A 25,933-nucleotide genomic window follows, 5' to 3' on the forward strand; every position below is an offset into this window, starting at 1 on the left:
ACAACCAAATCACTTTCCATTTTCCTAAGAGCCTACCACAGTTTCCACAGTTACTTTGTTCCACCGCCCATGCACTATTTCTGCTATAGGGATAGTAACTGCAAAGACCCTACGCTGAAACTCTTTGGTATACTGGGTATGGCTACTAATAGCTACTACAGGTAGACAAAAGCACTATTCTCTTCCTGTTTTGGTTGTGCACTTGCTTGTGCTGTAAATCAAACCTGTATTTTTCAGGGAGATCGCACTTAATTGCAGACAGAATAGCATAGTGAATGAGTGCCTCAGGGATGACGTTTTTCTGTGGGCAGACATGGAAGTTAGAATTGCCCTGGTTACCTCGTCAAAAAGCCTATGGGATTTTTCTTTTTGGGATATTACATAATGGCAGAAAATAAGCTCTGTTGTAAAGAAATGTTCATGATCCTGAAACATTTTGTTCAGAAAGATAATAATCACAAATGAACACAACTTGTAGGATTTTTGAAGCCTAAATGCAATTGGCAGAAGTAAAAAGCTAACTTGAAGCTATTGACAAACTACACAACGGTCTTGCACAACGTAATGCTGCCTCCACAACCAAAGTGTCAAGCTGTGTTCGCCATGATGACGTTCTGTAGTCTCATTTATCAACAACCTATTTTAAGACACATAACAGCTTCAAAATTCATGAGTGGGGTAAAAACCTGTGACCATAAACTAACCAAAAACCCAGCCAACCAAAAACCCATTGACTTCAAGATCAACTTTATGATAGCCTGAATGTCTATTTAATAGAACTTTTTTTTCTTAAGGCCAGCATTAAGACTGACTGTGCACTTTTTTCTCAAAACTTTTTAGAGTAGGCTTGAGGCCTAATGCTGTTGGTAGTTTCCATAAGGGCATTTCTAATCTGATGTATTTGCAATACGCCAGCAGCAGGGCTCGATGTATGGCAATGTTGTCTAGTTGGTCAGTCCACCATTTTGGTCCAGACAGAAATATCTCAACTACTTGATGGGTTGCCATGAAAAATGTCATGCTATTTACTAAATTTTAGCATGCTAACTCGCTAAACTGGAAATGATAATTATGGTAAACATTTTACAAATGTCTAAGGTATGCTAAATAATGTTAGTATGTTAGCCACTGTGTTAGCAAGCTATCTTTAGCATTGAGCTAAAAGCACCACTATGCCTATAGCCACAGACTGTTACACTAATTTTTCAGGCTTATAGTTACCATTTTTTGCAATCAGAAAACTGTGATCCTATTAAATATAATCTGTTACGCCCTGACCTAGTTATAGGGACACATGACACAGTTCCCGAGGCTACAGTGATGTCTGATGGCTTTTAATAATCATCAATGTACATGGCCTGAGGTGAACTTCCCTTTCTACAATGCAGCCTGGATCATCCTATTTAACAGGGAAATTTATTATGTCCTGTTCACCTCTTAAATAAGCACAAGGAACTAATCAGATCATCATAAAAAAAAACATAACAAATGATGTAACTGTCCTTTAAAATGTCAAAATAAGAGCAAAAAGACTAAACAAACTAGCAATATGTGAGCAGAAACTCCTTGAATCCATTTAAGCCTGCTGTTGCAGTTCAGTTAGAACTATCTTTTAGTTTTACACTCAAGAGGATATGACGCAATGAAGTTATGCTACCTAAAACGCTTTTTTCAATATTTTTATATGGATGACATGACTGGAAGCCTGTGTGAAAGAGGTCATCCACTGAATATTACCTCCTGAGTACAGGTTTCCCTCAGCTGTATTTAGTTTTAGCTCATTTATGGCGCACAAATTTACTATTTGGTTCAATGTAACTGCTCTCATGGAATCATTTTTGATAGTAGCTTCACCACACGTCAATTTGATGGACTCTCAAATCCGGTTGGTTGGAGTAAAAATCCACTTGAAGATATTTTAAATATCCCTCAATAAAATTGTTGAAGGGCATTTTCCATAGGTTTTGTTTTGTTCTTTATACATTTTTTAAGTAAATGTCATTATTCTATGTCAATATGATGTTGGTGTGAGACATCAGAAGACACTGGATTTTTGTTACTCAACAAAACTTAAAACTATCAAAATATCGACATCATCTGTCATCAGCATTTTACAACAAATTGACGGTGGCATTAGATGTTGTGCTGACATTTGGTTAACCTATGTCAAATCAAAGATGCTGGTAAACAAAAAGCTAAAAGACTCTGTAAAATACCTGCTCAGAATCAAACAGCAGACAGACAGTTTCCAAACAGCGAGTGAACATTGTAGAGCATCTAGCAGCTTAAGAGCCAGAGATTTTTCTCAGAAGTTGTTGGAGATCATTACAAAGGCAAGCCTGAATACAAACACAACCCCCTACTGGTTTTAAACAACCCAAAGCATGTTTGTTTTTTTTATCCCACAACCACTTTTACATCCACACTAAGATATAACCATGATATATGTCACACATGCTTTATCAGTTTCTGTCAGAGTCCCAGGCTGCCCGTTAAGCTGCCTTTGTGATGAAATCTTTCACAATTAATTCCCAGCTCTCCGAGCAAACAAGCTATGGATCCACTGCATCCAGCTCTCATGGGACATTCACAGGCTTTTCAGCCTTCATGTTCAGCTTCAGTCTCAGCAGCCAACTCAGCATGCCCAAGATTTTCTTTTTTCATATCTTTTCTTTCTCCATTGCACAGGGGGCTTTAAAGTCAAAGCTTTGGAGAGGACTGGTTCACCGTCAGAAGGCTGTGGCTGCCTCTGGGGGACCAGAAAGATGCTGGTTATGTCTTGCTCTCACAAACTGCGTATTTCGGAGGAAACCAGTGAGCTACACAACAGTCCTCTCCACCAAACAGTAGATAAGTGCATGTCTAATTACTTTTGACATTTTACTTAAGGCTCAGAAGAGACTCACCACCTGACATTTAGAGGGAAACTTCAAGAGCCATTCATGATTTATTTTTTTATTTGCCTTTTGTTCCAATTTTAATTAGACATTCATTTTTTTTTAATACAACGAGAAGAAAATAGAAAGTGTTCTTTAAAACCTGGATTGACATCACTTTTCCTGTGGTGCATTCAGACTCCTTTCACAAATATTTAATCATTTGAACTCTGAGAAAATTGCTTTGATTTCTTTCAAAAACATGGGAAAAAGGCAAAGACAACCCATCTAGAAATGTCCCGCAAATTGCAAGGACTTTGTAGATTTAGGAAACTATTCTTGTAAGCTGGGGAAACAATGTCTAAAGAACTATATTTATAATAATTATTATTAAGGAGAATTTTTAGGTTATTTCCTTGTTTTTGTTGTTGTTGTTGTTGTTGTTGTTGTTGTTGTTGTTGTTGTTGTTGTTGTTGTTGTTGTTGTTGTTGTTGTTGTTGTTGTTGTTGTTGTTGTTGTTGTTGTTGTTGTTGTTGTTGTTGTTGTTGTTTCTAAATTTCAGGTAATTTTCTTATATTTTGTACTTTTTGTACTTCTAGCTAATTTCTAGGTCATTTGTCCATAAGTTGCACATTGCTTTCTTTCCATTTTTAAAAAAGGCAAAGGTTTCAAAGGGTTAAGAAAGAGTACAAATATGACCTTCCTGTCGAAAATATTGAATTCTGTAAACAGCATGTTATGGTCTTAATGTGATCAATTAATGTGAATGAGTATAAACTACAAAGACACATTTTGATTATATCCTCCTTTTCAAAAGTATTATCAGATTCATCTTTATGCAGTTTCATGTGATGGGTTTGTTATTTTCTATATAACTAAGACCTTCTTGAACTGTGGTCGACTTAGTGTCTGTTTAGGTTCTGCTGTATTTCAGTCTCTGCCAAGTGAGGAAAACTGACCTCTGTCCTGCATTCATTCATGACGCACATCTCACATTACATGGTTCCACTTAACAGCTCCCTGCTCTCTTTCTCTTTTATGAACACATCACTCACATTAGGATTCTTTAAAAACTCTGAATAACTGTTCCTGGGGCGAGATCAAGTGTATGTGCAGGATCAGCATCTCATTAACTGCAACTTTACATCTTTAAATGGTGGCCTGCTGAGCGCAGGGTTGTGGTCACAGCATGTCGTCGTGAGAAAACACAGACCATCACTGAGAGATGCCAGATTTCTAAATCTATTTTAATCCTAATCCCATCAGTAGCGTTTACTCTGCTCTCTGGTTCTCACGTGACCTTTGAAATTAAAATCTGGAGCCCAAGATGACTAACGGGGGAATAGTCTTTTGTGGCCTGTGTAGCATGTAAGATTTTTTTGATAATACTATATAAACCCATTTTAATCCCTCTGTGTTTTGTGTTGCATAAATTTAGCATTTTGTAATGTAAAATTGTAGTTTGAATAGGAGGAAAAAGTAAAAACTGGCATGCTATGCGATGAAAAAAGATGATTTAAGTGCAGATAAATATGAAAGGCCTGTTTTCATGCGAAGAGCCCGGATGTATTAGTTAATGTGCAGGTGTGTGCATTTGTGTGTGTGCAAGGCGAACCTGTCCCTCTACATGACTGTCTTGTATAATAGATGAGCTCAGTATCACCATGTCATTCTAACCCCGCACAAGAAAGAAAGAAGGATAGAGGGATAGAGAGAAAGGAAAAACACATGAATAATTGAGCCCAAATCAGTTTAGTGACCCTCCGTCCTCTTCCTACTCTCAGTCTAATAAAGTCAGTGTCTGCAACTGGATTCTCCAAGAAACGACTGGATCTGAGAGAAGAGAAGATGCGACTTCACGCAGCTGAGGGAAGCCAATAACAGGCAGTTTTTTTAGTCTGAAAACTTTTCTTTTTTGACAATCTGTGCTACATTTTTTGAGTAAAGAGATTGTTGGACTCAGGATCATCATGATACCATGGTGGCCCAATTGCTAGGGCTGGCCTTTCTGTTTCTACCTACCCGCCTGGTCACCTGTGCGACATCTGGTAAGGGTTTTCCAATATCTTTGGATTTATTTACACTTTTTTTAGCCGCAGTTAAAAATTACAATTTTCGATATAACATGACTTGAATTTTTAATGAGTATGTTAAGCAAAGACAAGAACTGCTGGGCATTTTTTTAAATCATTTATCAACTTTCCCTATAATCTGTTGTAATTCTCTTGTTCAAATCTAAGATTGGAAGTACAGCACGACAGAAACTTGATGATAGAGAGGTTGATAAAAACATGGAACACAGTAGTTTCATAACAATATGTTGATGATATTCTCCTTTATATATTTATATAAAAACACACAACAAAAATGTTTGATAAGTAACACTTGAGTCTAAGGTTTCACCAGAAATTTATCATTTCTAAATTTCCTCAAACATACCTTGGGCATTTCCCTACTGCAAGTCACTTCCCAGCTGGCCACAGACATCATGCATTGATATTTGGTTGAATTTAGGTTGTGCCATCACGTGACCAAAATTCAACGTCAGTACAACATGTAATGCCACTGTCAATTTGAAACAGAATACTGATGACAGATGGCAATATTATGTTTGTTTTAAGTTGTGTCATTAAGTGAACAAAATCCAACATCTTCCAAACATCTCATGAAAAACAAAGAACAAAACCCAGTGTATGCAAATAGTCCTAATTTCAGCGTCCATACATGTGAAATTCTTACATCATAAGATATTTTAAATGTCGTCAGCTTGATTATCATTCCAACGAAAATTAAACACCTGTCCAATGTAACAACTTTTAACATTATGATAACATCCAGTGCCAGTTGGCTCATTATTCAATACATACTCTGATACTGACATGTCTGGGATGATCTGATGTTGACAGTCTCTACTTGTGAGCAAATTGTAAATAAAAACAAAAAATGTAGAGAGAAAAAATGTTTTACTTTACATATGTGAGGAGTTTGATCAGAGATAATGCATAACACTGGAACACAGTTAACTGCACAGAAAGTCATTTAGGAAAAAGAGAAAGAGAATAGCTAAAGAACCAAAAGATGGTCGATAAAGTGAATGTGGCTGGAAAAACAATTTGACTAATCCGGTTATCTGTTTTGGAATCCCTTATTACCCTATTATTATGTGTCTTAAACTTACAGTGCAATTAATCCTGTAACTGAACACTGGCCGAGCACATGACACCACCATCTCCTTTTCCTTAACACACACACACACACGCACGCATGCACACACATTTGCATGGGTTTCTTTTGAGGAAATTACATAGACTTAAATTCATTTTCTGAAGACTTCCCCAAACCCTAAAATAACCACTCCTTGCCTGAACCTAACCCTTACCATAGCCACTGACCCAAAAACAATCTTTTTCCAAAATTGGGGACACGGTTTTTGTCCCCATTTGGACAAGCAGTCCCCATGGAACAGGTCTTAAGTCTGGTATGTGTCCTTGAAGTTAACTCCAGTCATACCCACAAACACACGCACATTTGCTTGCATGTCTGTGCATCCTCTCCCTCCTCCAGTGGTGAAGGTCAATCCCAACTGGGAGGTGGTGTACCGGGATACCAGTGTGTATGGCGTAGTTGGCAGAGCGGTGATCCTGGAGTGTGGTCCCACCTTACCTGACATGTACATATGGAGCTTCACCAAGCCCGGAACTGAAGCCATAAGAGCTGTGGTGTATGATTTGGGGAAAGGACAGAGGATCCAGAAGCTGGCCGAGTCGCTCGGCCGTCTCACAGTCATCTCAAACAGTGCAGCTGTGAGTATCGAGAAATTGCCACTGGCTGCACACGGCCTCTTCACCTGCCAGGCTTTCTACGACATAGAACGGGAGCCCAAAGTCTACTACTACTATGTGCACCTCACTGTCCGAGGTAAGACTTCCTGCACTCTGAAACACCTACGTTTCTCAGGCAAGTCAAGTCAAGTCAATTTTACTTATAAAACCCATTATCACAAAACACAGTTTGCCTCAGAGCCCTGCCCTTAGACCCTCACAGGGGCCTATCTAAAAGAGGGGCTCTTTAACTGAGAGCAGATAAAGTCTACTTTGTTTAGAGAAAGTAAATGTACCTACATGTGTGACTTTGCACAAATGCAGTTCCCATCAGTAAGCCTTACCTCCTGATGAGCGATGCATCGCCTGTGGAGGGATCTACAATGTGGATGCGCTGCAATCTGGACAATGGGACCGGACCGATCCGTTATATTTGGCAACATGAGACCCGAGGTGGCAACATCACAGCCTTTTCACAGGGCAACACCAGTGTTATCAACGTGACCGACGTCAACCGCAACCACACCGGCTGGTACCGCTGTGTGGCCAGCAATGCTGTCAACAGCGAGAGCTCCAACCGGTTATGGCTGGACACCATCTGTGAGTATCTTTGGGGGTTTGGGGTAAGTTTTGGGTTTTGTCATACATAGAAACTATAAACCCTCAAAAGCCAAATAAACCATGGCAACAGTTTAAGGTAACATCCTCAGAAAGCAGTATTGGAGATGAGCATGCACGACTTGTTATGCTTTAATGTCTTTTCTTTTCTTTGGCATTTGATGCGTGAGTAATCAATAAATTGCAAGGGCCTGCATCTTCAGTTTTTGTCACACACAGAAAATGTCACTATGTAACATGTCTTGAATGGCAACTTTGATAAATCATTACTCACACTGTTTCATGTATTAGTCATAGGTCAGCTTTTATCTACTTTATATTTCCATTAATTTCATTTTCTTCTCCTTGCTTCTTGTGGCACTTGAAAGACAAGTTGTATTGTTTCTGCTTTGGCTTGTATTTTCACATCTGCTTGTGTTGCATATGTTACTCCTTGAACTCATGTGGTCTGACTTTGAGACACAGAGAACTACTACTGAGGACACGGAAGGACATAAACCTCTGTTTTATTTCTGTAAAGGTCTTGGTCTAATCTCGCACTTGACTGCATTATTATTCAGTCTTGTCTTAGTCTCAAACAAAGAGGACTCAGGATTTTCAAGACCAATCGAGATCACAACTGTCACTAAACTGTATGTGCAAAAAATGAGTAGTTAAGTGGATTTCAGCTCCTCTGTGTTTGGATTTGTTTGCACATAGAAAACAAAGGAAAATTACCATTCCAATCACCATTGCCACATAAAATTCACCTCTGCCGTGTCAGTTGATTATTTTCTCAAGACATTTCTCATGGTACACTTATACACACATATTTATAGCATATGGCAATGAAAGAGGAGGATAAAGATGAGTCTTCATTTGTTTTGTTTTATTGTAAGTGTCCCACAAAGTGTGGGACTCACGCTGGTATGGTCTTCACTTGGTCTTAGCCCCTCAAAGTCTTGGTCTCAGTCTCAATACATTACGGTCTTGGGCATAAATTGATCATGAGTTCAAGTGATTTTGAGGACAGCACTGGGTTCGATTATCTGAACTCTTGTGACTGACTCTACAGATGATATGTGGAGTACCTTCAGTTGTTGCAGTGCAGAACTGAAGCAGGAAGTGTCTCCTGTCAGGTGTATGTAACATGTCTATGCTCTTTATATCTGACTGTGTTCATGTGCTTTCTCCTCAGTTGGCCCAGACATCCCTCAGATAGACGTGACTCCGTACAGTATAACAGAGCGGGGATATTCAGCTCTGGAGAGAGAGACTGTTTCTTTACTGTGTCAAGCCCATTCAAACCCAGCCAGTCAGTACGTCTGGTTCTACAACAACTCCCAGGTCTACACGGGACCACAGCTAACCATCACAAAGATCCTCCGCATGCACACAGGCGACTACGCTTGTTTGGCACAGAACACCTACCTCAATACCCGCTCCAAAAAAACCATCAGCCTGACTGTCTACTGTGAGTCTGACCTCTGACCTCTGACCATGCTATCAGTCCTCCTGCTCCTCTGTGAATCTCTCCACTCAGTCCTAACCTGTGTTGTTGTGTCTTGGTGCTACAAATGTCAAATCAATTTAGATTTGACATTTTTAGTACAAGACCAAGAGAACACCTTTGATTTTCATCTTCATTAACACTGAATCTCCTTCTTAAACACACCTTCATTAATTTCTCCCGTTTTCAGTATTTTGCAGAACCCTCATTCACTTCTTCTGTTTTAAACATCCATACTTCATTTAATACACCATTTCTCATATTTCAAGCTCCTTCTACTCTCTAAAACTTCAAAACATGATCCAAAAGCTTGCATTTACACATACACACCAATACACGCACAGCAGAGTGTGGAAGTGCTGCAGACCTATTCTCCTCTTCGGGCCGTCTGTGAAGTTGATGGGACTCTCTGGCAGGTACCTCGCTGTGATGTCACAGCCATGGCAAGTGTTGGTTGACTAAGAGGCCGATGCTTGCCATTCTGCTCTGTTTTTGCTTGCTGAGTTTATGTGTTTTTGCTAGATACTCAGATCATGGATCTGTCCTAAAACAACGTATCGCCCAAGAGAGCTTGAGAGCATTACCTATTATTCACATCTTTGACATTAGAGAAGACATGCTTGGCAGTACTGACTTTACATTAATCTGAGATATTCTATCACAAACTGTTGCAAATAAAAATATCTAATAAAAAGAAAATTCTGTCTATAATTTTGATAAGATGATTTATACTCTACACTGTAGCCTCATGGGCACTTTCTCTGGATCCAGTGACCCCATGTAACTTCCACTTTGCACATCACTGCCTCGTTATGCTGTATCTTATCCCCACAGACCCGCCCGATGGCTCCCCTTCCTGTTCTGTGGAGCCAGCTCTGAATCACACCTCTCTGAGACTGCTCTGCTCCTGGCCTGGTGGATTCCCCTCCCCCTCCCTCCACTGGACAGGACACCTGAGACAAGTGGGACAAGCTGAGGCCGATACCGGACTGCAAACAAATCCAGTGACCAACACTGCCCTCTTGCTTTCGTCTGAAAGCCTGACTGCCAACGACACCTTGTTTACTTGCATGGGCTCCCACCTGGCGCTCCAACAGAGTGCAGAGTGCAGCACACGCTCATGTAAGCAACAGACGTTACAATATTGTAACAGCATATACTGTAAATAAATAAATTATCTTTATGTACAGTCTATGATTAGCACAGACAGAGCCCTCTTCTGGACTCAATGGGTTAAACTCTCCTCCAATCATGAGCATCAATTTGCCAACTAAAATTTGCATAAATGTAGCTGCCCACTCAAGACTGGCATACCTCAATACGTGCAGAAGAAGCAGTATGCTGACAACTATCCTACAGGGTAGGGGACCTGGGTGGACAAGGCTATTCAAAAGAGACATAGTCTATGACCCCATGGGAGCCTGGGGCAGCACACATGCACAATGTATCTGGAGCTGCAATGTTGGCGGGTAACAGCAGATGGCACTGGAAATAAAGGGATGGTGTCTGCTCAGGTGCTCTTCGGGGGCTCTTTTTTTAGCCTTCATAAGTGCATTCAGCCTGACAAAACTTTTGGGTACGCTCACAATGTTGGTGGCCGTTATATAACAGAGTGTTTGCGTATAGAAAGCATTTTTTTATGGTCTTCTGTTAAAATTTTTTTTTGTTTGTAAGCGACCAGATTTCACTGTTCATGTGTTGTACCCCAATGATGTGACGTAATTTGAAACTGTGACTTCTCCTCCTCTGAATCTTCTGAGGTAGAGGGCTCCATGGTTACAATATTGTAAACTTCGTTCTATCTCACACAGGCTCCGCCCTCTGCTGTACTTTTTGAGGACAGTGGGTGGAGCCTGATGAATGAACTTCCTGTCATGACATAATAATGACCCAGCCATACTGATACTGACTGGCTACAAGTTTGTTGACCACCTACTTCTTTATAACCTAAGCCAGCACAGTGGCGAAGGATTGCAGCCAACTGAACTGGGTGGAGCAATGGCCATAACCGTGCAGATGGGTTGAAAGATGAGCAAAATACACCCTGCATACCACATTTTGTGGGCCATCAATGAGCACAAAAACATATAGGTGTATCATGACATACAGCCAGTCCTTTTCACCAGTCCTGTGTCATTCCAGTGAGCACAGACCCTGAGAAGGAACCCTACATGTCCACGAGATAGACGTGTATAAAGTCAAATCGCTGCTGTCGTACAGCACCTTTGGTTTTTTACTCAGTGTATGAGTAAAAAACCAAACTCATGCTTACCCACATACATGAGTACATGTATGTGGGTAAGCATGTCCTGATTGGCTGGCTACGTTTAAACAAATTTCACTTAAGTCCAGTAGAGGGCGGGGCCTGTGTGAGATAAAACAGAAGGTCTAGCATCCTTAGTGGTCTCCAAACCTCTCACATCTGACTCAAACCTCGTCTCCTCCACCAGATATTCCACCTGCAGAGCCGGTGTGTTTTGCCTATGTGACTAACAACAAGCAGTATCTGATGCTGTCCTGCTCCTGGGATGGAGGGGCCCCAAAAGCTTTGGTTTGGTGGGAGGGCCCAGGTGGCCAAGGCAAAGGCGTTGAGGAGAACTCCAACATCTTGATCCTTCGCTATGGCACTGCCCGCGGCGGTAAACCCTACACCTGCCATGCTAAGCATCCACTTCTGACCCAAACCAAGACCTGCAGGCTCACGCTGGGTCAGTGCACATTATCCGCCACAACTTACAACAAAAAATAATGTGTTTAATTACTAATACATACATTGTCACCTGTAGAGGCTCCTGTACTGCTGACACGACGCAGAGTTGTGTCTGTGTACGAGGGAAGTGATGTTCAGCTCACCTGCAACCTGAGAGAAAACTACCTTCCAGTTAGTGAAATCACCTGGTTTAACAACCAGGGTGTGGGTGTCCAAGACACCTTGAAGTACGCACTGATACGAACATCTGCATGGGCCAATCTGACGGTGAGAGACACGGATGAGACTCAAGATAGCGGCGAGTACAGATGTTCCACTTCTAACGCAGTGGGAGGAACTGAAATCAATGTCACTTTAGTGGTCAAGAGTAAGTTATTTTTCACCTGTACCTGTTGTGTTATTGCCAGAGAAATACAAAAGCATCAAGTTGTGGTATACGTATTAGACAATCTATTGGTTGTTTTGTCTCTTTATCAGGGCACCCCATGCCACCCAATGCGACCCTGCTCAGCGTGGTGTACAACAGCCGACAGCGTAACGAGGTGGACCTGGAGTGGCAGGTAGAGAACGAAGCAGGAGGAGGTTGGACAGGTTTTATCCTGCAGCACAGATGGGTGTCAGAGCGACCAGGAAGGAGAGGCAGCAACAATGATACAGAGGAGATGGAGGACAGGATCAGTCCACCAGTCTGGTACCGTAACATCATCCAGGACCCTGAAGCCAGGAGTCATACAATAGCGAGACTGATACCAACTGTTACCTACCAGTTCCGCATCATACCCATCAACCATCGCACCATTGGACACCCTTCTGCAGCAAAGACTCCAGGTAAAGTAGGTAAAAACAGTAAGCTAAAGACTGAGCAAGGGGCCTGAGATAGGGATGTCTTAAAGGGACAGTTTACCCTAAAATCCTGTTGTGAGTAGTTTCATGTAAGAACTATTTTCTTTTGACAAAACTACACCGACAACTACATCACCATGCAAAAGGAAGCGTGCATCTACTTATGGATGAAAGGGTTGTGCTCATTACATCTCAGGATGAAAACATTATTGGCATCCTCTTCAGCTGAGCTGTAACATTAACTAGCTCAGTGGTGTTAAGTGAGTTTGCAGGTGGATGCACTCTTCCTTCAGCCCAGTGGCAGGTGTGGTTTGGTTAAAAAGAAAATAGTTCCTACATGAAATAGCTCACAATAATGTCTGTGGGTTATCTTGAGTAACAGAGTCACAATTTCTGAGTTTGTCAAATGTATTTGGTGCTTTGAGCACCACAATCCGAGTGCCATCTATTTCCATAATATTGGATAGAAGGCAGCATCTCTATGGCTGATATCTAAAACTTGGCAACTCACACCAAAACATTTTAGATTGATAAATAGCACTACAGGTTAGAGGGGAAATGTGTATTTTTGATGTTAGGGTGAACTGACCTTTTAACAAATGGATGATGAAAAACAGGCAAAAGACAGGAGAAACAATAAATGATGTGACATTTTGAAAGGGGACAGGTGAGTTAGGGGATTATTAAAACATTGCTGATGTTGCTGTAATTGCTGTTAAAATGGCTTTGATAACAGTCTAACATTTTCTTTTTCTTTTTTGTTATCCACTTAGGTGAAAGACTCACACAAACAAAAATACATTCAAACAATTACACACACCTCACAGCCTTACCCTTTCCAATGACTTCCTGTTTACCTGCCCTGCACTTTTCCTTTCCTCTTACTGGCCCTGTGTGCTGCTTCTTGTAAATTCTCTTTAACTGTACCATGTATAGCAGAATTCGAGTGCTCTAATCAAGCCAGGTGATTGATTAGGGTGTAGAAAGGTTTGATGGTTGGGTGACAGCGTAGGCCAGTGGTTTTTAACCCCTGTAATGTGGATGCAACAGTTAAACCACACCTGTGCCTACTTCAACATGGTTGACTTTAAAGCGAGCCTATGTAACTTTTGTTCAACAGCAGCCACAGTGGCTGGAAGTGATCACATGACAATGATAAATGCCAAAACAAAGTGAGGCAGTACCACACATACGCTGATTATTGAACGGGCCTACTGGAAATGCTAACTACAAAAACAGGCAAAATAACAAAATGACCGTAAAGAGAAACAAAACAACCGCAAGGACACACAAAATGACCTCAAAAAGACACAAAATGACCTCAAGTCGACATGAAACAACTTAAAAGAGACAGAAAACAACCTCAAAAAGACAAAAAAAGAACTACTGTACAAAGAAACAACAAACACAAGTGAGGAGACTCAAAATGACCACACACAAAACATACACATACTACAATGAGACCTTTACAAAGTCTACGCGTCTTGTGGGCCTTTTGCAAATCAGTGCCCCGGAGGCCATTGTCTTAAAATCCATCCATGGTACCACAAGTACAGAAAAGCTGAGAGTCAGCAGCCTGACTCAGTTTAACAGTGATACGTACCTAAGATTTGCTAACATTGGCCACCAAAGCTACTGGTTGTACCAGACTAAGTAAGGCTGCAGCAGCTAAACCACACAGCTTATCAAACTAAGCAAGTGTGTGTTTTATTGTTTACGAATTCAACTTTTTATTTGTAAGAGGAACAATTTGTTTTTTCCTCTTTCAAACGTTACACAGTCTTGCTTTAACACAATTATTTTGTCAACTAAACACTTTCAATGAAGCTAATAATACTCAACAATTGTGGATTTGATTCATTTCACAGTACAAGAATAACTCTGAGATGGGTTGAGAACCACTAGAGAGACATGAAACATGATTAGGAAAATATGTGAGACACTAATAAAGTGCAGCAATTGTGTTTTGTCAGAGGTGTACTATTTTGCAATGTGTAACTGTGATGTGTTGCAGCGGAACCACGCCTCAATATGTACCCTGCTATAATCGGAGCAGCTATAGGCGGGATGCTCATTGCAGCCATCCTCACGGCACTGCTGCTCATCTTCATAATCCGCAACCGCAACAACAATCCTCGTGAGTCCCATACACAAGCAACAACATCAAAAAGACTTGAACAATAAAGCCACTGTCTCATGATGTTGCAATAATGATCTGTGTTTCTTCCTTTAGGACTACATGACATGCTGTTTGGGTTGTGAGTATCTGAATCACTGTCCATCAACAATTAAAAATGCACAGTTTGTAATGATGTTGACAGACATCCTGTGGGCAGACATGCCATTAAAACAGTTATTCCCTTGGTGTTTCCAGGCAGCACAGCCAGTCGAGAGAAAACATCAACTTTCCAGAGGATGAAGTGGTAGCCAGGTCAGAGGGAGGAATAGAGGAGATTGGGGAATCACCCAGTCCAGGCAAGATGAATCCACATCAAACACACACAATATACATGCAAACCTAAAGATCCACAATGTCTATTACCACAATGCTTTTTTATCACTTTAAAGGGCAGTCAAATATTTTTTATATCATTCTTAAGCTTTCCAGTAGTATTCCTGAAAGATTTAAATCCAAAAATTCAAGTTTTGGTCAAAGTATATATGTTTAACCTCGAAATGTTATTTTGCCAAGCCCCTCTAAAAACATTTTCTCACATGACCTGACATAAGTTTATGCACAATATTATTCCAATGTTTAAGTTTACCAATACCAACATACCACACCATATTAGTTAGGTTATTAAAAACATGAACATGTCTTGTCCTGCACCTCAGTTTATTGAATAAATGACCAAACAAACATCCACCTCTGCTGACATCAGATTGTAGAGCACATAACTAACTGCTCAGCCGCAGCACATTAAATAGCAGAAGAGCATACCTGAAAGTGTCGCCTTGGTCTGACCGGACTGTCCACTGATGCCTTGCAAATTTGCAGCCCTCCTCTTCCCTCCTGTGTCTTCAGTTTAGTCTGCAAACTGCTGACAATCAAACTTCGGCAGATGAGAGACAAAGGGACATTTCTCATATTGTCCTAAACACTGTTTCTCTTGCTGTTTTCAGTGATTAAAAAAATAAGTATTTTGACTGCAAAACAAATGACTAAATGTGACTCCTGTCAGACTTTAATGATTCAATTTAAAAGGGGAAAAGAGTTTTCTTGCTGAAAAATTGACATCTTGTTTGGAGAATTCTGGGGTCTTTAGAAACACCTGTCACCTAATGATGAGATCAGCACACTAACCCAGGTGTTTCCAATTCGGCTTGATTGGACCTCTGCTCAGGCTGAGGACAGACAGTCTGACACTATGCAGCAGAAGACTATTTTCACATTTATCTGCTAAAGGTGGATGCTTAGTAGCAATAATCCAGTAGTTAAACTTTTAAAACGAATATTTGCATATTAGCAGAGTCTGAACTTTTTGGTGAGGTAGAATATGTAATTCTTTTTACAATTTAAACAGTAACTTAATGTTTTAATGGAAAAAAACAGTATTTTTTGTATGCCATAAAAGTTGTGGATGATTGTACCGTAAGTTGTTCCTCTGATTACAATAATAATACGCTGACATTTTTTAAATTCACACAGATGGCTTTCAGACTGTTTACAATCTTGTAGTTGTTCTGTCGGCTCATCAGATGTTATGAGCTGTCTGGTTCAACCATCAGCAGTCTTTTTGCTGGTCTACCTGACCTTTGACGTCTTTTCCAGGTCCGTCCATGGCTTTACCCCGGGCAGCTTCACCCCTAACCACCAGCCAAGCCCCTCCTCCTGGAGAAGAGCCTGTCAACGTCACCATCACTGTCAAGGCCACAGGCTCATAGTCGCACATGCATGTATGTCACAGACTCCTTTGGCTCTAATTTAACCTGGAATTAATAGTTTTGTAGACAGTTTGCACCATCATGACAGTGTGTGTAGCCACTTAGATCTCAATTCAACTCACGATTCTTCACGTACATCTCGTTCTAAAACTGTCATTTGAAGCACGGACGTAATGGATACACTAATTTCTACATTAAATACGTATACTACTCAGCCAACAGGAGAGTTTTTGTTTTTTTTAACAAGTAAACCCTTTTGTTTTAGCAGATTACCTGGAGGGCTTGAACAGAACCTTCTGTTTCTTTACAAGTCTTTAAAAGTTAAATTTAAAACTTTAACACTTATCAAGGCTGATTTAAATGAAAAGTAAGACAAATTTTACAAAAATTGAGACTGAAAAGAAAAAAGCTTTAATCAGCATCAATAACTTAGGGTTAGGGACAATTTTTCCAAAATATTTAAACATAAAACATGACTTTTTTGGTCAAGTTAAAAAGTTAGATTATATACTTTGAATGCTGAAGAAACAACTTTCTTGAGTGGAATATTACATATCATATTAGCATAAAAGTATCCATTTGGCTTGCCTTAAAAAGAAAAAGGTTGTTCATTTCTATTTGATTGGATGTGGTAAATGTATAAGTGTTGTTGGTTAGTCTGCCCTGATCTGTGCAAAGTTTAATATGGTTAATTATTTAAAAAATAGATTCACAAAATCATAGTAATAATTTTGAAGTTTCTTGATGCAGTGTCAGAACATTATTCAAAATACTCAAATGTCATTGTATTTTTAAGACTTTTGAAAGATAAATAAGGCCAACTAAGGCCATATTACTACATCAATTAATTTAAAACTTTAAGACTTTTTAAGGATCTACATTAACCTTGCTTTATCTAACAATTTCCACAAAGAGTCTTTTATTTTTGCATTGCTTGGCTTTACCTTACCCAACCCCCAAAACGTTCTTTTTCTGAGTCAGTGTTTGTCTTCATTATTTGCATCATTTATCACACAATATTAATCATACAATGTTGGTCTTTAATAATTTATTCATGTCTGCATCATGTCAAACATAATCAGAACAAAACTAAACCTAAAAACTCATTCAAGAAGTGAGGATGTAGCCCATGTTTTTAAAAATGTCCTCACTCCTGGCATCTTAACACTTAACCTGTTTTCACAAGAATACAAGTACTGAAAAACAAGACTCTAAACACACACACACACACACACACACACACACACACACACACACACACACACAAAGAGAACAGTAGAATACATTTATCAATAGAACAGCTAAATATATATACAGGTTCTCCCTCCACAGTGTCCGTAGCGATGTGCATTTGTTGGTAGAGGTGGCTCATGTCATGGGGGGTAAAATCTTCTGAGTGCTGATAATGTCTCCGAGCTTCTGCTTTATTTTCACAAAGAGGCGCTTAAACTCTAGACCGTCACCCTGGAAACACAGAGACACACGTCAGCACCTCCCTGAAGAATTGCACTTACAAACACACAATGAGCTGCATGTACCCTTTGACCTACATGTTAGGTGATTAGGTCCTGTTAGTTTATATTTTCTCTTCATGTGGTTTAGTTTACTTCACTTGATTTGGACCAAAGGGGAAAAAATACAGTTTCCTCTCAGTTCTGGTACATTTTGTCTTCAAACTGAAACTTTTTATTTATGAACCCAGAGTTGTTAACATGAAGGTATATGGACTAACAGGTAAATCATTGATTGGAAAGTTTTGGTGACTGTTATCTTGCATCTTTAGTGCTACAATGAACTATATGGTAATATCAAAATAAGGCGTATTATAATTATAGGCGTATTATTATAAGTATAAAAGTATATTTTTGCTGGCTTCCTCTTCTCTAAATTTTAATTCAATTCTAAAGTTATTTTTCATGCACTTCTTCACATTGTTTATATTTTCTATTTCCATAAGATTTCAAAGTCTATAACATCCCACTGCCATGAAGTGGATGACTTTGCTGTGGGATATAAATCATAAGATAATTTATGCACGTTTATTCACAAAAGACATCAGACAACATAAAAATATGTTAATCCTGTCTATGTTTTCCGATTTGACTGAGCTATGACTCTTTGAAAACCTTGTCACTGAGATGAATATGACTGAAAGATGCAGCATGTTTTCCACCAAGATTAGTTCTCAGGTTTTAAGAAAAATACACATTGATATCAGATGATGACGGGGTGGCGGTGTACTGGATATATACCGGTGCATTGTGACACTGCAGCTGTTTTATTGGATACATCTCCCAAAACCCTGTGACCTTTTCTCACAAACAGGATGTTGCTGCTTCTTCCATTAGTTTCTTTTGCTGTAGCCAAATAGTAAACTTTACTGTCCCAGGTTTTAGTGATAACTTTCTCAATTTTAAGTATATTTTTGGGGCTTTTTGCCTTTATTCAATAGAACAGCTATAGCATGGAGGGAGAGAGAGAGGGGATGACATGCACTTACCCACAGCAGCTCCCGCTCTACCGTGTGAGCTAAGGGACACCCCATGACTTTCTAAATTTAATATGACCATAGATAATTCATGTTGAAAACACGACGTACCACTTTAAATGCACAAACTCACCTTAGACAGTCTGAAGTCCAGCAGCACTCTCTGATTCATCTCTAGCAGGTGGACTTTGAAAATGAGTTTGTTCTTGCGTTTGTCCAGCGTGCTCACAGTCACCTGGAGGGCACAGAGAGGCGCATTACATCAAACTGAGTTATGATCTGTAGCAGCTGGAGGAGGCTTGTGTGTTCATCCTGGTGTGTGTTTCAGGAGAAACAGGGCGTCTGGCTGTGTGGTGCAGGAGGCTTTTACTTTAAAACCACCAAAAAAATGAATCTAACATCTGTAAAGCTTTGAATCATGTACACTTGAGCACAGCTGTACCTGTTTGGTGCAGGTGAGTTTGAAGCCGAGTGACAGGCCGTCACAGGCATCCGTCAGGGCGGATAAGGAGACTTCGGCATTCACAGTGGTGAAGAAACGAGTCATCCTCCGCACTAATCTCTGCCACGGTGACTGCACACACAAAGTAAGAAGTTAACATGATTTTATGCAGCAATTTAAGGTAGAATTCATAAAAACAGAAATTTGCTTTTTGTAGAAAAACAGAACCAAAAAAAACAAGGCTGCTCTTTTGTAAAATTAAAAAAATAATAATAAAGAAAAAGACCTAGAACTGTGTGCCTGTTAGACGTCTATAAAATAATACATTGTTGTTGGACTGTATGGATGTGAAATACCTGACTGGCTCCCGGTGTGCCCAATAACTGACTGCCCAGCAACATGTGCTCCGGCTTGGTCGGCTGAGAGAAGCTGACTTGGCCTTCGAGTTGGCTGATTAACAACATGGCTTCCCAGCCACCTGCTGCAAAATCAGGCTGAGAGCTGGAAACATTCCTGTCATCACTGCAGAGGGAGAAATTTGGTCTTAAGATTACAGAAACAAAAAGAAATACAACTTCGAGTTCAAATGAGAAAGATGCACAGCTCTGACCTGTTGGTGCGGGATATGACTCCCGCATCTGATCGAAGATGTTTGTTTCCTCCTGAGCCCAGAGGCGGCTGCTTTACACCTGCACAGATACACAAAACATGAGTGAACATTAAACTTAAAGCTGTGTTCAATCTATTATACTGATATTGAGACTTGCCTTGAGTGAACCAGCGTTCTTTTTGTATGTCTGCGATGGTGATGCGAGCATCTGGACTGGCCAGCAACAGTTTGGACAACAAACCTGAAGAGATAAGTCAAATTTATATTCAATAAAACTCCAAGAAATGTAGTATTTAAACTTGTATAATTTACTAAAATAAACGTAGAATTTGTGTCTTACTAAGAGGCATTGGCTGTATTTTCTTCCAAGGAGGTAGGTATGTTTTCTTTTGGAGCCAGTCTGAATACTCCTGACAGCTCTCAGTGGGCTGGTCCCACGGCAACTCTAAAAAAAGAAGCAACATTAAGACAGTGGCAAAATGTTTCTACCCACCTCCTGCGTTCAGACTCCTGCTACACCTGAGGTGACAGGGTGAAGAAACAGCTCAGGACAGCTGCATCAGCATGTGTTCAATTTTCTCCATGCATGCATCTTTACCAGCTCCAGTTCTCACAGAGTGTTGACAGTTGAATTTTGATTATTTGACAAAGCACATACTTCTAAAAAATGCTTAATCTACTAGCTTAGCCTGTTTCATTGTACATTAACTATGTCAATAATTTATTTTTTTAATAGTACTTACGAACATCTGGATCCAATCGCATCTCTACTGAGATATTGTGAGCCAATCAATGTCGCAACTCAAAACCTCTTTGAAACTTAACAAGGAACCCTTTATTAATGTCGAGAAATGTTGATATTGCAACATGAAAACATAAATGAATGGATTCCATAACTCCTGTTATTATTGTTCTTTGTCTTACTTCAGTTTTGGGGTTAACCATGCTCTAAGTTCTGGAGCTATGATTTCCACAACTGAAGGGCTGGATGCAAACAGGAAGTTTAATGTGGCCATTGTTTTAGCCTATATTTGTTAACATTTTGGAAAAGTTTTATCACCTCAAGTATATCACTTCTGCCATTTTTAATTCTTTTTGACGATTAACCGATCGATGTGTAGGCAAATGTCATGTAAATACTAATCACATCCTTTTGCAACAGTCAACAGTGCAAGATGTGAAAACGATCGTGCCATGTGTAAGTTTCCCCAGGAGGGGGAGACGTCTGACGTTATATGTTCACCCACAATTTGGAAACAATGCACAGTATATGTAAAATATGAATGTAAAGGCCCAAATATCATCATCTTCATCATGTGTGCTTCATCATTTTCACTTACACACTTACCATTTCTTGCAAGTCTGGCAAAAGCACCAAGTCTGTGTCTTTTCTTTATTAAAATTATTTGAAGTACAAAGAAAAGGACCAATTTTGGGTGGCATTCCTACAGAGCTCTAAAAGCTGTTTAATTAAGAATAATTTTTATCCAGGAGTTGTGGCACAAAAGTAATGTTCAATGTCAGCAAAGCAGCATATCGCAACAGAAGAGGCCACAAAGTACTGTGTATTTATTAATTTGGGGAAAATTTGCTCAGCATAATATCATGAATTTATTACAAAAACTCACTGGTATTTATTATGGATAGTCCACCTGCATGACTTCAATTGTGCTGCAATTTATTTTTATTTTTGCTGCTGAGCTCGCTATATAGTCCTTTACATAAAACTCCCGAGAATATGGAGCAGTGAAGGAGTGAATGATTTCAGACAGAGACTTTTTGATCTTACCTCCAGCCAGCATGGCAGTGAGGACGATCCCACAAGCCCAGATATCTGCGGGCTGAGCTTTGTACTCTGTTTGGCTAAGAAGCTCTGGAGCCACGTAGGGAAGAGTCCCACAGAGTCGACTCAGGAGACGCTCTCGTCCTTTGAAACGAAACATGGTGGCCAGGCCAAAATCTGTCAGCTTCAGGTTATCTAGAGGCGAAGAAAAACAGGAGATTATCATAAATGAAAAACAAATTATTCCTTCGACACCTCAGTGCACACTGTTTTTCCTCACCTTTGTCATCCAGCAAAATGTTCTCTGGCTTTATGTCTCTGTGCGTGATGCCCTTAGTGTGGAGATATTCCTGCAAAAGTGCAACTGAGAGTTAAATAACAGCAGAAACTTGATAACGAGGCCACATTAACATGCAGATTTGCTTTACTCACCACAGCTGCTATTAGCTGCTGGAAAAATCTGTGAGCATCTTTCTCCGCCATCCCGACATCAGGCTCTAAAATAAAAGAAAAAGAAAACATTTTACTAACCTCAAGAAATCACCACTATCCAAATACACAACAGCAACATACACATAAACAGCATTTCTAAAAGAAAACAGCAGACAAATGCATCGGGCTGCTATCAGCCTTGAGTTTATCAAACAGAGGACAACACAGTGGCTCCACTACTCTGATAAGTAGAGCCACTGATAGAGGAGACTGTGAGTTGTCCCTTAGACAAACCTCTTATTGTCAAAATGTCCTGGCATTTAAAGGAAGGACACTGTGGAACAGCATACCATTTTCAGTCAGGAAATGCTTTGTAACCTTCAAAAGCCATCTGAAGATGTGGCTAAGGATAACTCAGACATGTGAGCATGTATAATTACAATAGTGTACGCATATACATCTGTCCATGTATGCAAATACTGTGCAATGGTGCATACACGAATGCATTTGCACACACACACCAGTGTGTGGAAATCCTTGCGTCCTGCAGTACACACCAGCATTTTACAAACTTTATGCAATATGGCAATGTGCAACATAAATAGCACCTTATAATAAACATTGTGCAATAACACTAGCACTTTAGCACCTTGGCCCTGCAGCACCTTAGCACTTTTATTTCCCAACTTTTTTACAGTAATATCTTTTATAATGGACGCAAATTTAAATTCAATACAGTAAAGAAGAGACAGAACTGAGGAGTTCCTGGTGTGACAGTTTGTGACAGTTACACCTGCAGTCGTCCGCCTTACCGATTCGATCAAACAGCTCTCCTCCGGTGCAGTACTCCAGGAAGAGGTACATGGTCACTCCTTCCTTCCGATGGCCAAAGAAACGCACAATGTTTTGGTGGTTGAGCATCTAAACAGAAGCAAATGTGACTTAGTGCACATTTAAAAAAAAAAAAAAGTTACATACATGAGCGATGATTTTCTCAGCTGTTACAGATGTGATATGTCTTCAGCAGAAAATGCAGATCTGCTCTGTTTCAGCTAAATGACCTACCTTGTGGACGCAGACCTCCTTCTTGACATTTTCAGCACACTCTTTAGCCTGAGAGGTATCGATCACCTTCACTGCCACCGCCTCCTCCGTCTGTCTGTTCACCAGCAGCCTCACTCTGCAATAATAACACCACCAGAAAACATGGATCAAATCTCGACAGAAGTGTCAGATTTAAAGATGTCAAACAGGGGGTGACAGATTATCAGCCAAATTATCTGTATCAGCATTTTATTTTAATGATCCCCGATAAAATGTATTGATTAAAAGGTGCAAAGAAAGTGTCAGCAAGGGAGGAACTTTTACTTTGTAAAATCTCAGGGAGAATTTTTTTTTTTGTAATTTTTATTTAAATTTTCACTCGACTTTATAAAAAAAGAGGAACTTGCTGTATTTGATGTTGAACATTTCAGTTTCGATTGCTAAAGGCACTTAAAGTTTTGTGTAGGAGTTTGTTATAGCGCAAATTTTAAATATTGACAGAAAGATTTTAGTTTTTATTGAAAATGCATATCTGTTCATCGGTATCGGCCCTAAAAAAAACAATATCGGCTGACCCCAAATGTCAAACATGGAAACATTACCAAATTTTTGCTGCACATTTGACTTCAACATTATATTGTATTTAAGGTATTCTTTAGTTAAATTTCATGTGAGGAAAACTGATAACAGTATGGAGTCAGCGCAACAAATTTACTTAACTCTTACTGTAAAAAATTAAGGTCACGGTCAAATTTGCTGCATGGCATCACATGAACAGGGACACACCTGACAAACTAAATTTTGTTGCAAAAAAAAAAAAAGTGTGTGTGTGAAAAGTAATACAAGATGTAAATGATAAAGGAGGATTCATACTCTCCATAGGCTCCCTCTCCCAGAGTCTGAACAAGGTCCCAGTCTTGAACAAAAGGCACAGCCATGCTAAAAACACAAACACAGTTCTTTTCAGGTTGTCATAAAAAAGTACACAGATGCACGTAGATATTACATTAGAGGCTGGTATTTACTCTTATGTCACTTTAGACAAATACTATCCCTCATACGCAGTGTCTGCCCACCGAATATTAACGTTTTATTGAGTTTTATCTTGAGTTTTATCTGTCAAACCGTTACCAGCGCTGTTAAATGTTATTAACTAACATGATGCACCAAGTTAAACGAGAAGCTGTCGACTCGTAGTTCAGTAACTAACTTACCCGCACAGCCTTCCTCAGCGAGCAGCCTTCCCCAGATTTTTAACAAATATTAGACAAACTTGTCCATGTGTTAGACGCTCCTGTGGTAGTGACAACAGTGAAATTATCACAAATTTGGCGCGTTGTTGTTTTACCGGCGAGAACTTCCGTCATGTTCGTCATTTCCGCTTCTTCTCGGCCGCTCGATGGTTCACGCGCTGCATTATCGCCCCCTGCTGCCAAACATAAAAATCACTTCAGACACTACAGAAACAAATTTAGAAAAAATAAAAAATCGTCTAAAAATAAACAATAATAATGAAATAATAATTATATTTCAGCTATGTATCATTTAATGGCTATAATACATTAACATGTGTACCATACTACAATATATATAAACCACAATGTACAGAATTAAGAGTGTGTTCAGTAAAAATGCAAGAACTGTATAAATAAGAATTAAAGAACATTATTTGATGTTTTCTTTAAAAGCAATATTAATTCCAGAGCATTGCACAGTTGGATTGTTGCACAGATTACTGTATTGCACAGTTGGAAAACTAAGGCTACAAATAAAAAATATATTATGGTGATTTAAGTGCTGTCAGGTAAAATAAATCCAAGGGCCGTCTGTTGCCTCAGAATGTCTGACACTTTGAGGGAGAAGCTGAAAAGTTTGATGGCCACAGGAAAGAATGACTTTATCTGGGATGCATCTCTTAAATGCTTGACCAGGATGTCATGGAGTACACAGCATCCTGTACAGCATCGTCCTCTCTGATACTGCCGCAAGAGAATCCAGCTCCACCTACACAACGCCACTGGCCTTGCAGATCAGTTGACATCTGCGACCCTCAACCTGCTGCCCCAGTACACAACAGCAAAGATAATACACCACTGGCCAACACAGACATTGCCTGGCAGATGTCAAAGTATCAGGAATCAGGGGTCACCAGTTTGTTCTCCTCTGATTCACAGCCAGCTTCTTTGTTTCTGTCGCATCAAGATGCAGATGATTCTCCTAAAGAAAAACTCGGGGGCCAGTTCCTTCTCGCATCTATTTTTTGTTACAAATAAACAAAATCACATACAGATTTGACAATCACAACTGTTTCATCTTCCACTGGAAAAAGTATTCAACGTTCCATTGCTCCCAAAAGCACCGCCCCTCGTTGTCAACACTGTTATGCATCAATCCTCATTTGTTTGCTTGTTTATGAGTTCGAGTCTGAAAATAGCACTTTAGTGTCTAGAATTGCAATGAAGATGACATTTTTTTACAATGATATTAACACAGTGGTTCACAAATATGTGGAAAACTGCCCTACGTTGCAATGATAAGAAGTGTTACAAATGTTTTAAGTACCCTGCTTAATCAGGCCAAGTGCCTAAAAGCCTACAGTGCCAACAACCTATATTATGACATGCTATAAAAATGCTAACTGGAACAAATAATGATGTCCGTGGTTTGTCCAGAGGGTTGCACCCTCAGATGGATGAATGTGTGCATTTTATAGTAATCAGACACTTAGATCGCACAGAGTGTAAAATTGACATTCTGGACAGAAAGCAGGTAAATTCAAGTGTTCATTAAATGTTAAGAGAGTGTTTTCAATAAATTAAGACAAACAAAATTAATCAAAATGCTCCACTCATGAGGACAAAATTCAAGATATGTATTCAAATGTGAGCAGCA

The 25,933-nt window shown here is 39.7% G+C and overlaps 2 protein-coding genes and 1 long non-coding RNA gene across 4 annotated transcripts in view; 1 reads left to right on the forward strand and 2 right to left on the reverse strand.

Annotated features, from left to right (window-relative positions):
- The window catches only part of LOC148187300 (uncharacterized), a 41,005-nt gene extending 25,360 nt beyond the window's left edge, over positions 1–15,645 (reverse strand). For both annotated transcript variants that reach the window (XR_015778948.1, XR_015778949.1), the window contains exon 1: positions 15,299–15,645. This is a non-coding gene — a long non-coding RNA (uncharacterized LOC148187300). The remainder of the gene's footprint in view (positions 1–15,298) is intronic.
- Positions 4,733–16,451, forward strand: vsig10l2 (V-set and immunoglobulin domain containing 10 like 2). Its single transcript, XM_042499304.2, has 12 exons — positions 4,733–4,924; positions 6,441–6,794; positions 7,022–7,297; positions 8,493–8,768; positions 9,639–9,926; positions 11,255–11,512; positions 11,591–11,881; positions 11,992–12,342; positions 14,372–14,494; positions 14,591–14,615; positions 14,732–14,832; positions 16,130–16,451. The coding sequence occupies exons 1-12, from the start codon at positions 4,855–4,857 to the stop codon at positions 16,240–16,242; spliced, it is 2,526 nt and encodes an 841-aa protein (XP_042355238.2). The 5' UTR covers positions 4,733–4,854; the 3' UTR covers positions 16,243–16,451.
- An 822-nt stretch (positions 16,452–17,273) lies between these two features.
- On the reverse strand, positions 17,274–24,412 carry chek1 (checkpoint kinase 1). Its single transcript, XM_042498670.2, has 14 exons — positions 24,256–24,412; positions 23,915–23,980; positions 23,063–23,177; positions 22,810–22,918; positions 21,998–22,062; positions 21,846–21,915; positions 21,572–21,760; positions 20,123–20,227; positions 19,940–20,023; positions 19,783–19,861; positions 19,529–19,694; positions 19,173–19,304; positions 18,864–18,965; positions 17,274–17,706 (listed from the first exon to the last, which is right to left on the reverse strand). The coding sequence occupies exons 2-14, from the start codon at positions 23,977–23,979 to the stop codon at positions 17,611–17,613; spliced, it is 1,377 nt and encodes a 458-aa protein (XP_042354604.1). The 5' UTR covers position 23,980; positions 24,256–24,412; the 3' UTR covers positions 17,274–17,610.
- Between the last annotated feature and the right edge of the window lie 1,521 nt (positions 24,413–25,933).

Source organism: Plectropomus leopardus, chromosome 15, assembly GCF_026936395.1.
Source record: "Plectropomus leopardus strain MGB_pleo_1.0 chromosome 15, ASM2693639v1, whole genome shotgun sequence".
Lineage (NCBI taxonomy): Eukaryota > Metazoa > Chordata > Actinopteri > Perciformes > Serranidae > Plectropomus > Plectropomus leopardus.